The sequence below is a fragment of the Theobroma umbraticum genome, unplaced genomic scaffold (assembly GCF_002168275.2).
Source record: "Theobroma umbraticum cultivar Fairchild unplaced genomic scaffold, ASM216827v3 scaffold_30.0, whole genome shotgun sequence".
In the NCBI taxonomy this organism is placed as follows: Eukaryota; Viridiplantae; Streptophyta; class Magnoliopsida; order Malvales; family Malvaceae; genus Theobroma; species Theobroma umbraticum.
This window is the reverse complement of record NW_018397254.1, coordinates 12,905,074-12,920,891: the sequence shown is the minus strand read 5'-3', so window position 1 is coordinate 12,920,891 and position 15,818 is coordinate 12,905,074. Positions and strand designations below refer to the sequence as shown.

Here is a 15,818-nt window from a genome sequence, read left to right as displayed (position 1 = left end):
TCATTTTGAACAATTCATAATCTAGAGTTAAAAAGCCAATCTTGGATTCCTTCACTTGGCTAGTCCCATCATAACAATTCCTTAAAGTTTCCTAAATTTCCTTAGCAGAAGTGTACATGGTTACTATAACACCCATGATTTTTGGTAATAGCTATTCAATGTGAACCAAGCTAATTATTGAACTAAATTGAATTTTTGGTGCATATGTTTAAGAGCTTAAAAATATGTCTATATCCATAGAGCAATGAATATGATTTATGAGCATGTTAAGGCTCAAAAATAATGTTGTGTATATGTGTGACACATGAATGGTATAGTGCTTTGTTCAACACTTTGATAAATATGATACTTAATGTAAATTATGCCAAGCTTTGATTTGTATACTATGTGACATAGAGCATAACAAGGATTTGAATTTGTGTGATAAGTACATGCTTGGATTTTGAGCATTCATGATGAATTGAGGTGAGAATGATAATTGTGGCCATTAAAACACAAAACCTTGAGACTTAGCTAAAATTTTCAAGAATGGATGATAAATTTTGAATTTTGAAGTTTATATTGAGATTTAATTGTGTGTTTGGGTATATGAATAAAGATTATGAGTTAAAATAGTCATTTTGAAGTATGATTTAAACAAAAAATGATTTTAAGGTGTTAAAGTTTAGATTTTTAGAAGTTGGAGTACAGAAAAAGTACAATCTGAAGAAAATGTAGCGATACATTAGCAAATGTATCAATGCATTCTTGATAGAAAGAAAAATATGAGGTATTATGAGGATTTTATATCAATACATACAAAGATGTATCGATAGATTTAAGTAAAGATGAACATCTATCGATACATTGTCCAAATGTATCAATAGATTTGAAGCCAAGAGCAAATTAAATAACATGTATCAATACATGGTCTCTTATATCAACACATTTAAGGGGAATTCCGTAAGAATGTATCAATACATCCCTGTATGAAGGAAAAAATAAAAAAGGGTTCTGCCCTTTTAAAAACAAAATCCATTTTTTCTCTTTCTCTCTCTACCCCCTTTGAAACCTTAAATCCCTTAATGGTATTTATTTGCGCTAGATCCAAGCTTGGGAAATGATATGGGGGTAAGATTATGCTTTTTTATCGATTGATTTTTTATTTAATCAATTAATAACCTCGGATTTAGATATTTTCAAATTTAGTCAAACTCTCTTTTCTTGATTTTTTTGGAGATTTGAAGCCTAGATCTGGGCAACCCAGCTTCTAAGGTAGGGATTCAGTTCATTTGTTGGAAGAATAAACATGTATATTGAATTTAGGTATTTTTGAAAAGCTTAGATATTTTCAAAAGCTAAGAAATAAATTTTTTAAGATGTTTTGATATGTTTTAGGGAAAATTAAAGCCATCTAATGCTTTGACGAGCTATAAGACGGTTGGAGGCTAAAGATTAGAGCTCAATTATGGGAACACCTCCGATTGTCGAGGTGAATGGGATTTAATTAAATGCATGTGATGCATTTTGCATAATGTATGCACTCCAAGGTACTTAAGTGTTATGTGTATGCCTAGATAAGAATGCTTCGGCTAGAGAATTGATATGTATGTGTGTGTGTGCACATGTGTGTATATATATATCTCGCATAATGTATGTGCTACCATAGTACTTCAATGTTGTGTGTATGCCTAGATGAAAATGCCTAGGATAGAGAATTGATATGTGTGTGTGCACGCGTGTGTATATATGTTTGCCTAGAGGTATGTGCCTAGGCTAAAGATCATGATTGTGTGCCTACATGAGGATGCCTAAGCTAATTAGTTATCCAAGATAGGAAATTTGTGTTTGTGTAATTGTGGTGAGCCATAAGGTGGCATTGTGTTGAAACCCATGGTATGTAGAACCCAAAGCAAGAGGCCTACACATAGTGCAACATGAATTATTGATTAAAGACTGTGTCGAATTATGATGAATGGGTTGCGAAATAGGTATATGGCCCAATATGTATTTAGGTTAATGGCACAACGATTGGTGATATTAATTATGTGAGGTTGAAGGCCATGATTGCTTATGGATATAATTTATGCATGAATGGCCACATATTTATGGTTGATTTGAGACTATGCATAAGGCTGTTAAGCCATGATTGATACGACTAAATATAATGAATACTCATGTGGGGTTAAGGGCATAAGAACTTAAAGATTTATTATGTTTTATTTGATGATGCCTTAGAGATTTGAAAGCACTTAGAATTATATTGAGCATAGAGATGACTGAAGCTCATTGAATTTGAAATATGATTTGATATAGACATATGGAATGTCACAAGCACAATGGCTTGATTTATGGATTTGTGTTCAGTCCAAATGATAAATTCTGGACTTTGATTTAACTTCAGGTAGAGTTGAGTCTCACACCCTGTGACTATGTGTGTTCTTATAGGGACAGTGGTAAGTGGGGACGGTGGGTTTAATCCCGCATGTGATTCTTGCCTGTAATGCTTTGATGTCATCCGTTGAGATTACTTCAGGTGATATCGACCATTGAAAGATTACGTCGATAGATGATATGATTCTCCACCAACTGCTTTGACACTGTGCGTGATTTGTTCTCCGTCCGTTGCTTCGGTATGCACTTGATTTGTTCTCTGTCCATTGCTTCTTAGTGCACATAAGAAAGCAATTATAGCCCTATAATTCGATTGAACTAGCCTCATATCCTTACCATCCCATTCTCTCTTAGTTTTGACTACTCTTCTACTTTCTACCAACTTACTTGGAGTATAAGATTCCCCCATAATGATTTCTTATAAATCTAAGTCAATGGATTGGATAAAGTTTTCAAATCTCATTTTTCAAAAAGGATAGCTTTTACCTAAAAATGAAGGACACCTCATCATATACTGTCTTTCAACCACAAAGCTTAAAGATGCCATCTTGTCACTTTAAACTTATCCTCAGATCATTCAAAGGTTGTTAAACCTACACATTTGGGAACTCAACTCTGATACCAATTGTTAGATAAATAGCTTAAAGTAAGATGCAACCAAGAGAAGGGTGAATTAGTTGTTTAAAAATTTTCTTTATAAAAATTCCTTTAAAGGCTTTTAATTAAAACTTCAGCACAGCAGGAATGATGTTCAAGGCAATAGCGATACAACTTGAAAAACTCAGCTTTGGAGATAAGAAAATAAGCTTCAAACTAAAGCAAAACAAACTTAAATATAAACTTAAAAATAGAGTATGAAACTTACGCTAAAACATGTAAAGATGATAAGAAATGAAAAAACGGCACAACCATATTTTTATAAAATTTCAGCTCTTAAAGCCTACATCATTTCCCTTGATTCTCAAAGAGTTTGAATCCACTAAGAAATGCGTTTTAAATCAAGTTAAGGCATAACCTTTAGCAACCAACCTTTTACGAGTTAAGGTTTAACCACAATACTTTTTAATGAAGGTATAACTTACAACTACCTTTTCAATGGAGATATAATCGATAACTACTTTTTCAATAAAGGTGTAACTGACAATAATAGTGAATACACTTAAAGGTTACAAAGATAATGACCTCATAAGGTTGATAAGCTAACTAAGTATAAGAGAATGAAGATATTTTAAAGATGAAGATATTTTAAAGAATAAAAGCTGTAAAAAGAATGCTCTACTAAAAGAATGTGTAGTAGAGAGAAAAAGAATGAATTTTTAGATATCTTAGCTTTTCTTTTACCTTTTGAATGATTTTCAACTCTTCTTCTGGCTAAATGACATCCTTATCAAGGTATTTATAGTTCCTTGTGGTTTTTACCAATTAGAGAAAGTTAGAACGAAAATTTTGACCATTAAGATCATTTGAATCACTTCATTCGTACTTCATGGATTAATCTTTTATAGTTGGGGATCAACATTTGTTTCAATCTAAAAGCTTGTAAGGATTGACTTATACATGTGCAAGGGGTCGATTCTTTTGTCTGATTTGCATCCAAAACCTTTCTATCTCTCAAAAATAAACTTTTGCATCCTTGAAATGTTGAGATTTCTTGTCCCATTTTAAAGTTAAAAGCTTTCTATTTCCTTGAGGATTGACACTTAATCCAACTTCCACATCAAGGCCAAATTTTGTATTTTAAATTTGTTTTGGAAGGCTCCTTTCTTATCTTTAATGACTATTGCTTCTTTCCTTTTAAAGTTTCGATTTTCCTTCCTGCAACATCAAGGATAGACACTTAGTTCTTTGAGGGGTAGATCCCAATCTTCCAAGCTTGATCTTTTTTATTCTTTATTCCTTGGAATCGAGCTTTGCTTCTATAAGGATTGATTTTCTCAAACACAGTATACTTCTGTCTGCTTTATGTGTCTTTAGGATCGACCTTTGCTTCTTCAAGTGTCAATCTTTTTTCTTCCATTTCCTTTCCAAAATGCTTTTGTATTCTCAAGGATTGACCCAACCTTCTCTAGGGGTTGATCCTATCTATTTTAGAAAGGAAATTTTGCTTTCTGTTTTACTTAAAATTGATCTTTCACTTTCAAAAGGTTGAAACTAGCAATTGAAATATTGAGAATTTAAGTGTTTGAAAACTTTTTCTTTGCACAACCAACTTTAAAAGTCTTTTACAACATTTAAGGATTATTCTTCAAGTTCAAAAATATTTTTATTTAGTTTCAAAGCATATTTAGTTTATTTAATTTTGTCATTTCAAAAGAAAGGTCAATTTTAAAGCTAACAAAATCAGAGAGTTCCAATCAGTGGAAAGAAAAGGAAGAGAAAAAGTGTTTAGGGCCATTGGTAGTAGGGGAAATGACTAAAAGAGATATTCTAAGTATTATTCTAAAGAAAGAAAGTGTCACACTACTAGAGAGAAAAAAGCTTTGGTAAAAATGGAATTAGGTTTTATTTTGGGTTTATATAGTGATAATATTAAATAATACTTAAACCAACATAGGAAAGCAAATATTAGCTTATGCCATAGCTTGGCTGGTTGGATTATAATTTGGTAAATGATAGGTTTTGTGTTTGATTAACCCCAATAACATCATTTTTATTGAAAAAAGAAGTTGAACATTGACTGAGGCCCATTTTAGTTCAATCCTATCCCATGGCTTGTTTGCAATATTAAGATTTAAAAAGGGCAGGTCCAATTAATATAAAAAGGTATGAACTTATTTTTGTTCCTCTTTTCTTTTCCTTTTTATTTTATTTTGGCATTTATTTTCTATTCGTTAGTTTTTTTATTTGTTATTTCATTTTTTGGCAATGGTAAAACTAGCAAGAAATATAAAAGTAAGAGAATAATAATAAATAAAATAAATGTTAGAAATATTTAGTAATTTGAAACTATATCATTATATTTACTTGTGTGCTTAGCTTCAAAAAGTAATAATGAATAAATAAATAAATAAGTAAAAATTCTTCAGTGATAGAATTTCAAAAACATTATAAGGGATAATTTTCTTGAAAAATTTTAAGTGAGAAAGTTTTCTTAAATTGTGCTAAGAAGTAGTCTTGGCAATTTTATACATGACACGAGAACAACATAGTTTTAAACGGGTTTGGATTTAATATAATCATGTTTCATGTATTAATAGTGTTGACACAATTAAGATACAGATAAATTGTGTCTTAACCATGTCAAACCCGCCTAACCTATATAAGACCCATTTCAGACATGATTAATTTATTGTATTATTGCATATATGTTTATATGTGAATATAGATTCCTCGAATCTATTGATAGATCGTGCCCTAGCCCCTTTTTATTTTTCCCCATTTGGCCATCTATCGACAGATTTCGTAAATCTATCAATAGATGTTTCTCACTCTGGTTTTGTATAGCTATCTATCAATAGATTTCATGGATCTATAGATAGATTCCATCCATATCACTTCATTTGATTCTCAAGTGGACATCTATTAATAGTTAAGGTGAATCTATCGATAGATGTTAGTCCAAATTGCCTTCCCAAACCTTTTATCTTGTATTTATCGATAGATATAGAACACCTATTGATAAATCATGCCCAGATTTCATATTTTCATTTCCTCCAAGTCTCCAAATTCATCCCCAAGGCCTCCAATTCACTTTCTTTTAGTAAAAACACTTTAAATCATTCATATTACTCAAAATCCTTCATACATATACTCAAATATATTATCAAATTTTAATCAAATCATCAAACTTTAAGATTTACCAAATATATTCATAAAATTTGCCTAAGCATCAATAAGCATGCTCCCACATACTCAACATATTTATCACATCATCAAGGTCCTCAAATCCATTTACTAATTCAAATTCATTCTCCATAATTTATGTTCAAAAATCGGGGGTGTTACAATTATAGCTCATTTATATGGTTCACTTAATATCGATATCTATATGAAAATCCTTGAAGGATTTAAGTTGCTTGAAGTATACAATTCTCAAAAAAATTATTCGATCAAATTAAATAAATAAATATATATATAGATCGAGTAATCTGAACACATGTGGTATAATTACCTTAGTAAACATTTGTTGAAAGAATGCTGTAAAATGATTTTATATGCCCATGTGTTTTTATAAAAAAATTTGAATTTGATTTTTTCATAATTACTGTTTATGGTAATAATTAGAATATGATTGGAACTCCTAAATAGTTATTAAAGCCGTGTGTTATTTAAAGATATTGGAAAAATAAAGTTTTGTTTGAATCTTCAAATTAAGTACTTGACATATGAAACTTTTGTTTATAAATTGAATTATAGAGCAAAAGTACTAAAATGATTCTATATAGACAAAACACACCCATTAAGTTCACCAAAGATTATAAGGTCACTAGATGTAAAAAAGGACCTTTTTTGACCTTATGAGGATGATGGAGAGCTTATTGTTCCTGAAGTATCATATTTTAATACAATTGAAACACTAATGTATCTTGTTAACAATACACAACCTGGTATATCATTTGTTATAAATTTATTAGTAAGATATAGTTATTCTTCAACTCAAAGACATTAGAATAGAATTAAACATATATTTCAATATCTTCGACGTACAATAGACATGTTCATATTACTAAAATATATTAAAATCAAATTTAATAGGCTATGCAAATGCAAAATATTTATTTGATCCACATAAAGCTCAATCGTAGACAAATTACTTATTCACATATTGAGGTACGACTATTTCGTAGTGTTTTGTAAAACAATTATATTTGCTACTTTTTCTAACTTTGCAAAAAATTTTGGCAATTCATGAGATAAGTCACGAATGTATTTGGTTAAATTCTGTAACTCAATATATTTGAGAAACAAGTGACTTGTCAATTAAAAAAGAAATTTTAACAACGTTATATGAAGATAATACCTCTTGTATAAGAAAAATATATTGAAGGCAATAGTACAAAACATATTTCACCAAAATTCTTTTTCAAGTATGATCTCTAAGAAAAAGGTGATATTAGTATTCAAAAAATTCATTCAATGACAATTAGTGAATTTATTTACCAAAGCTCTTTCTATTGCAACATTTGAAAATTTGGTACGAAAAATTAAAATACACCATTTTAAAGATTTTAAATAATGTAGTCATTAAAGGAGCAAAACGCGAACTATTTTTTTTTCCTTCAATAAGATAAGGTTTTTAATGAAATAGTATTTCAAAAGTGTATTCCTAAACAGAATTATATACTCTTTTTACTTCATTTCGATTTTTTTTTCATGAAGTTTTTTTCTAGTTAAATTTTAACGAAACATATTCTTAATGCAAAAGATATTCAAGAAGAATATCATGAATATATGTATGAATATCTATTATATTATAATTTAAAAAGTTTAGAATAAGTCAAACAACACAATAAGCTAAACACAAAAATACAATCTGATTCAAATTCTTAAATTTGATTATATATAGAAATTTAAATATAAATTAAATTAAAATTAAGATTTAAAAATTATTAACTTATGAATAAATCTTTTACTTTATTTATAAATATGCGTTCAAATAAAAACTTTTCATCTTTTAAATATTTTTTTTATAATTATTTTTTTAAATTATATTTCATATCATGCAACACCTAATAAGCTGAAAAGGATCTGGATCTTGAGAAACCGACCCAAAACCCATTTGACTCATCGCCCTCATCCTCTCCACTAACTATTCCTAGTTGCATCACACTACGCTCACCCAGAACAGCTTTTGTTTCTGGATGTCTGACGTGTACGGTCCAGATTCAAAACTCTAGCGTGTCCTAAATTCTCCATCTCCTTATAACTCTCCTTCCCTTGTGTTTTTTAACTTTTCTCTTTTACTCTCTATATTTTCAAGTTGTTCTATTTAATCTTATTTTGAAATTTTATTTTTCTCTTCCCAATTTCCATCTTTCCTCTTATCTCATCTTCGATCTTAAGAAAGCAATATTTGTCGCCACCGTCTTACAATCCTCAAAAATCGAACAGATCTGAGTTCAAATCTTGAAAATAAGAATTTCCAGTATAAATTGGTTACAGATCTTAATTTATCGGGTTAATTATTCACTCTAATCCAATTCGTGATCTAGTGAAGAAAATTTCGTAAATTTTTTTATTTTGCGTTAAGAGCTTAGATTTGGATCGATTGCTTGTTTCTCTAAAAGTATTTTGGAGTGTAAATACATGTATGTTGTTGGATCTAATTGGATCGAGTGGAGTAAATTAAAGAAAAACGAGGAAACCCTAGGGGAGATGGGAAAAGATGAAACTAAAGTGGAGGATGTTGAAGAAGGCGAAATTTCGGATTCAACTTCAATAGAGGAGATCAGTGAGGAAGATTTTAACAAGCAAGATGTTAAGATTTTGAAGGAATCGAAGTCGTCGAAAGGAGGAGAAGCGAATTCGAATTCAAGAGTTTGGACGATGCAGGATCTGTGCAAGTACCCGTCGGTTATTCGAGGGTATGCTTCGGGTTTGTATAATTTTGCTTGGGCACAAGCAGTTCAGAATAAACCTCTGAATGAGATTTTTGTTAAGGATTTTGAACAACAACCACAACAAGACGAGAACAACAACTCCAAGCGATCGTCGCCGTCGTCTTCGGTGGCTTCTGTAAATAGCAAAGAGGAGAAGGGTAGTCGTGGAAATTTAGCTGATAAAGTCGTGATTGATGATGATAGTGAGGATGAAATGGAGGAGGACAAGGTTGTGAATCTAGACAAGGAAGAAGGGGAGTTGGAAGAGGGGGAGATTGATTTAGATTCGGAGCCTAAAGAAAAGGTTTTGGGTAGTGAGGATGGTAATGTTGGTAACTCGGATGAGCTGGAGAAGCGAGTTAACTTGATTCGGGGAGTACTGGAAGGGGTTACTGTGATTGAAGCAGAGAAGTACGAACATTGCATTGAAAAAATTGCCTATATTTGAGCTTAGTGAGTTAGATGGCTTTGTTGAGTTGATCTTTTTTGCCCTTTTTCTTCTGTTTGTAGATCATTCGAGGGAGTTTGTTCCAGACTGCAGAATGCTCTGGAGAGCTTGCGAGGTTTGATATTTGAATGCAGTGTTCCTTTGAAGGACGCCCTTATTCAACTGGCGTTTGGAGCAATTAATTCTGTAAGCCATCCAGGAGTTATTTTTGAATAGTTGTTTACCTGACGGTTATGTGAAATTCTTGGTTAATTCATTGTAACATGCTGGATGTAAATATTAGAGTCTGATTTCGTTTTCATTGTAGGCATTTGTTGCTCTGAACTGTAATTCAAAGGAACAGAATGTGGCCATTTTATCAAGGTTTTATTTGATTTTAATAGCTTTTCTTTGTTAAAATTTTTCATGAAATCAGTTCAATTAGTTATACCTTTGTTTTCCATTTGGGAACAGGTTACTTTCCATTGTAAAGGGTCATGATCCTTCTCTGTTCCCTCCTGACAAGATGAAAGAGGTCTGGTTCTTGACTTGTTTGTTTAGGAACTATTAGCTTAGGACGATTGTTTTGTATTCATCGAAACTTAAATATGGTGTCTGTTTTTACAGATTGATGTCATGCTGATCTCTCTAGATTCCCCTGCTAGTGCAATTGATACAGAGAAAGAGATAAAGGTTGTAGACGGAGTTAACAAGAAGGATCCTGATGCTTTACCTGAAAATATTTGTCATGATTTGACTGTCACGAATAAGTTGCTCTCATCTGCCAAGTTCGTAATTAATAATAAACCAAATGCATTAACAGAAACTTTAAAGCCAGGAGTACCTAATTTTAGGAACAGAGGGATTTCACTGCCCCTGCTAGACCTTCACAAGGATCATGATGCAGACAGCCTTCCTTCACCTACGCGAGAAACAACACCATGTTTGCCTGTAAACAAGCCATTGACTAGTGGAGATGTCATGGTTAAATCAGGGTTTATGACAGGTAAAGGTTCACATGATGCAGAAGGTAATAAATTGCACCCTTATGAAACAGATGCCCTCAAAGCCTTTTCTACCTATCAACAAAAATTTGGTCAAGGTTCTTTCTTTTCAAGTGATAGACTTCCAAGCCCAACCCCTTCTGAAGAATCTGGTGATGAGGGTGGTGATAACGGTGGGGAAGTTTCTAGTTCCTCCACCATTGGTAACTTTAAACCAAATTTGCCCATTTTGGGGCATCCAATTGTTTCTTCAGCACCTCTAGTTGATAGTGCTAATTCCAGCTTGCAGGGACAGATTACAACTAGAAATGCGACACCAATGAGTTCTGTGTCTAATATAGTGTCGAAATCCTTAGCAAAAAGCAGAGACCCTAGGCTTTGGTTTGCCAACACTAATGCAAGTGCTTTGGATCTAAACGAACGGCCCTTGCATAATGCATCTAAAGTGGCACCTGTTGGAGGAATAATGGATTCAAGGAAGAGAAAGAGTGTTGAAGAACCTATTTTGGATGGCCCTGCACTCAAAAGACAAAGGAATGAGTTGGAAAATTTAGGGGTTGCTAGGGATGTGCAAACTGTGTGTGGAATTGGTGGCTGGTTAGAGGATACTGATGTTATTGGGTCTCAGATAACAAACAGAAACCAAACGGCAGAGAATTTGGAATCCAATTCCAGGAAAATGGATAATGGAGTAACTAGTTCAAGTACTCTAAGTGGTAAAACTAATATGACTGTTGGTACAAATGAGCAGGTGCCAGTGACAAGTACGAGTACCCCTTCATTGCCTGCTTTGTTGAAAGATATTGCAGTGAATCCAACCATGCTGATAAGCATACTTAAGATGGGACAACAGCAGAGATTAGGAGCTGAAGCCCAGCAGAAATCCCCTGATCCTGTAAAAAGTACATTACATCAGCCAAGCTCAAATTCATTACTTGGAGTAGTTTCCTCCACAAATGTCATTTCCTCCCCTTCTGTGAACAATGTTCCCTCAATTTCGTCTGGGATTTTGTCAAAACCTGCAGGAAATCTTCAGGTTCCTTCTCCGGTGAGCACTTAATTGTATTATGTTTACCTTGAAAAATGTGGGAATCATACTTGCTTTAAGCATCTGCCTCTTCAGCAAGTTTCTCATCTCCATGCCATTACCCTGTTTCTCCCAAATGAGGATGAATGAAATTGTATAAGTTGCTTTTAGTTTTAACATCTTCAAAAATTAATATTTATTTCATCATCTTTTAGTCTTGGTGTTAAGTAATTGATAACTTTTCAGGATGAGTCTGGAAAAATTCGCATGAAACCTCGTGACCCTCGCCGTGTTCTTCATGGAAATTCACTTCAAAGGAGTGGTAGCATGGGACCTGATCAATTAAAAACAAATGGAGCCCTTACTTCAAGCACCCAGGGAAGCAAGGATAATCTGAATGCCCAAAATCTGGACAGTCAGACAGAATCGAAGCCGATGCAATCTCAGCTTGTTCCACCACCAGATATCACTCAACAATTCACCAAAAATCTTAAAAATATTGCTGATATTATGTCTGTGTCACAAGCATTGACTAGTCTGCCACCAGTGCCCCAGAATTTAGTCCCCCAACCAGTACAAATTAAGTCTGACAGCATGGATATGAAAGCACTAGTTTCTAATTCTGAGGATCAGCAGACCGGGGCTGGTTTAGCACCTGAAGTAGGTGCAACCGGTCCTCATTCACAGAATGCATGGGGAGATGTTGAACATCTTTTCGAAAGATATGATGACCAGCAAAAGGCAGCTATCCAGAGAGAAAGGGCAAGGAGGATAGAAGAACAGAAGAAAATGTTTTCTGCACACAAACTCTGTCTTGTCTTGGATCTAGATCATACACTTCTTAATTCAGCCAAAGTGAGTTCTCATAAATGAAGTGCTAACTTTCTTTGCTTTTCTTTTTTAATTTTATCTGGTAAAGGTGCTTGTTTAAACCATTTACCTTTCATCTTTTCAGTTTATTGAAGTAGATCCGGTGCATGAGGAGATCTTGAGAAAGAAAGAGGAACAGGATCGTGAAAAACCACAGAGACATCTCTTCCGCTTTCATCATATGGGAATGTGGACCAAATTGCGACCTGGAATTTGGAATTTCTTAGAGAAGGCGAGTCATTATGATTTTTTCTTCGCTTCAGTTCTCTCCTTTTAGGAATTGAGTTTTAACTGAAACACTCACTGTATTTTCTGTCATGATTTCAGGCTAGTAAGTTGTATGAGCTGCATCTATACACAATGGGGAACAAGCTATATGCCACGGAGATGGCAAAAGTGCTTGATCCAAAAGGGGTTTTGTTTGCTGGACGTGTCATTTCTAGGGGTGATGATGGAGATCCCTTTGATGGTGATGAGAGGGTTCCTCGGAGTAAGGATCTGGAAGGGGTTCTGGGTATGGAATCGGGTGTGGTTATCATTGATGATTCTGTCAGAGTCTGGCCGCATAATAAGCTTAACTTGATTGTTGTAGAGAGGTATGCATTCCTTGACTGAATACTATAAAATTTTGATTCATGTCACTGTCTTGATCACCATGCTCATCTAATCATATGGTCTACAGGTATACTTATTTCCCTTGTAGTAGACGCCAATTTGGGCTTCTAGGTCCTTCTCTTCTTGAGATTGACCATGATGAGAGACCAGAAGATGGGACGTTGGCATCTTCTTTGGCGGTGAGATGACAGTTTTGCTTGATCTCAACATTTATGAAAAATTAATATTTATGTCTCACCCCTATTTTTGTTCAAATAGGTTATTGAGAGAATACATCAAGATTTCTTTTCACATCAGAATTTAGATGATGTAGATGTAAGAAATATCCTAGCTGCAGAGCAACGGAAGATTTTGGCTGGTTGTCGCATAGTGTTTAGTAGGGTATTTCCTGTTGGTGAAGCCAATCCTCACCTACATCCACTGTGGCAAACAGCTGAGCAATTTGGAGCTGTGTGCACAAATCAGATAGATGAGCATGTCACACATGTGGTGGCCAACTCTCTTGGAACTGATAAGGTACTGATTCTTGAAATTTCTTGCTTTCCAAACAAATTCTGTTCTTGGAGTTATTTGATTGTTTAAATATAGTAGTTTCTGGCAAAGTTTAAGACTACATTTTTTATCGATCTTCTCTGAATTGCTTAGTAGTGATACTTAATCTCTGCTTAACATTTATATGCCGATAGTTCTTACTATCTAATTAAGAAACATGTATCTTTTTGTGGATTTAATGATGATAGAATGGTGAGTAGCTTCCTGATCTTGTATCCTAAATCAAGTCTCTTGTGGTTTAATTCATGGTATTGTTTTGAACAGGTGAATTGGGCTCTATCTACTGGAAAATTTGTTGTCCACCCCGGCTGGTGAGATTGTCTATACTTGTCAATTAATTGTATACTGGCAATTTTTAGCTGGTTAGACTTAACATGCCTTCTCTTTCTTCTTTTCTGCCCCTTCTAAAAAATTACAGGGTGGAAGCATCAGCATTGCTTTATCGGAGGGCCAATGAGGTTGACTTTGCCATTAAACCATAAATAATCACCTCCCTAATCATTCCTGGTAAAACTAAGACCTGTTAAAATCAAGACTCAACCTGAAAGTGGGAGACGGAACCATGTGGTCAATTTTGGGGTAGGTTGACGTTAGGGTGGAGTGCTCTGCATGATTCGGACTCAACACAGTATCCAGTCTTTTTGGTTGGCAATTGCAGCGTTCCCTTCAATTGCAGCGTTCCCTTCAATTGCCAACCTGCTGGAAAGGAGTTCCATTGACCGGTTTGATGAGTGCATAGAAAGATGGTTAGTGCCCCCCCGGAGCTTCAGAATTTTCCTAGTACTGTTGGGTTTTTACCATTGAAAAGAAGAGTTAGTGAAAGAGCTGGTTGACCATGGTGAATCGGGCGGGTTTCATTAAAGCTCACCTCTTGCAGCAAAAATAAAATTGCCAAATGCTGATTTGTGGAAAATGAAATACAATTAAAACAAGAAAAGAAAGTGCCGGGAAACGGACTCAACAAACTGCATTGAATTTATAGGTAGTCATCAATAGAAAGTGAGTGTGCTAAAAAAGCCCTGAAAGCGAAGATGATCCGAATGGAAATTAAGGGTTGGTTTGTAATTGCCGCTAATCCGCCCGAGAGAGGATGCTAGCAAAGAGGTTGGGATTTAGCAATCCGAGTGGCTCTGAGATTGGTGCCTCATCGAGCATCTATTTCTCAAGCTGCCTTACCTGAAGTGAATGGGGTGGGAATTGGGTCCACTCGGTCTTAATTCACAACATTAGAATTGTGGGTTGCTTTGGATTGTTTTGTAATATTGTCAGCTGTGATGCTGATTTTGGCCGTCCATAATCTGTCAGTGTCAGAATCCAAAAACTGAGGGCTGTATTTATACTTTTGAACATGTTGGCGTAGATAATGATTCTGAGGAGCTGGAAGAAAGGTTTCCAAATTGAAATAGAATGAAAAAGGAATGAGGAGAAGGATGGATCAAAGGCACTTAGGCATGGAAATCAAATATGTTTGGGTACGACGGGATCTCACTCTTGGCAATGCTTGAGAATTAAGATTTCCCTTGGCTGAAGCCCTGCCACGTATGGCAGCAATGGGAGAAATTTGAGACAAAAATAATGAGAGGACCACCGAATCTGGTAAACTACGCAATGCATTGCCCAGAAGGGAATGTTGGGTTTTATGTTGTTTTTGCTTAGGCATGGTTTTGCCTTACGCATTGTGACTTTCCAACGGAAGCCAACAGATAGAGAAAATAACGAAGGGAAATAAATACATAAAAATGTTTTTGTTAATTAGGATGAAATGACTAGCAATTTTTTTCCAGCTTCCCAACTGACTTTTAGTTAAAAGAACCCATTATCCTTGCTAAGATGCCCATAGATATTATACAGATGGCAGATGGATCTTTTTATTTAATAATTTAATGCTATATGAGGATCAAATTTAATCTTGAAAACTTGTGTATAGAGTTTTTTTTTTTTTTTTGTACAAGGTACTTGATTCATGTAGCAAGAGCCAAGAGATGTAAGCAGTTATATCTTCCTAAAATTACATATTTGTGTGACATGAATTTCACGATACACCAAAAAGGAATGCCAGTATAATTTCTATTTTTTTTTAGAATATTGAGCATTAGTTAAGATGAAGAATAACAAATGTTGAACTAATAGATTAGCACCAGTGCATGCCTGTGAAATGGTTTTGACCAACACAACTTGTTCTACCAAACTTTTCTATATTTTGCTATCTTTACGTGTCAATGGGACCCATCAATTTACCACTTTCAGTTTTTTTTTTTAAATAATTTTTTTATGTATTCAAAACAAGTACTAGATTTAAAAGGCAGTGAGTAAATAACAAAAATTAACCCCGAAAGTCAAAGGATTGGACTCCTTTTAATTGACTCATATTTCTAAATACAACCATCGTTATACATAGTAGAGTGATTTGA

General features: G+C 34.1%; 1 protein-coding gene across 1 annotated transcript; it reads left to right on the top strand.

Moving 5' to 3' along the window:
• The first annotated feature begins 8,119 nt into the window (after window positions 1-8,119).
• Window positions 8,120-15,490, top strand: LOC110409994 (C-terminal domain phosphatase-like 3). Its single transcript, XM_021419554.2, has 12 exons — window positions 8,120-9,323; window positions 9,423-9,546; window positions 9,668-9,723; window positions 9,814-9,874; window positions 9,967-11,391; window positions 11,617-12,225; window positions 12,326-12,472; window positions 12,568-12,836; window positions 12,923-13,034; window positions 13,114-13,371; window positions 13,672-13,718; window positions 13,826-15,490. The coding sequence occupies exons 1-12, from the start codon at window positions 8,620-8,622 to the stop codon at window positions 13,887-13,889; spliced, it is 3,876 nt and encodes a 1,291-aa protein (XP_021275229.1). The 5' UTR covers window positions 8,120-8,619; the 3' UTR covers window positions 13,890-15,490.
• Window positions 15,491-15,818: the final 328 nt, after the last annotated feature.

Excerpts from the sequence above, each read along its gene's own strand:
- LOC110409994 (XM_021419554.2), top strand. The coding sequence starts at position 8,620 with ATGTATGTTGTTGGATCTAATTGGATCGAGTGGAGTAAATTAAAGAAA. Across the intron at positions 12,226-12,325 it reads CACTTCTTAATTCAGCCAAA|TTTATTGAAGTAGATCCGGT; the intron begins GTGAGTTCTCAT and ends TCATCTTTTCAG. Across the intron at positions 12,473-12,567 it reads TTTGGAATTTCTTAGAGAAG|GCTAGTAAGTTGTATGAGCT; the intron begins GCGAGTCATTAT and ends TCATGATTTCAG.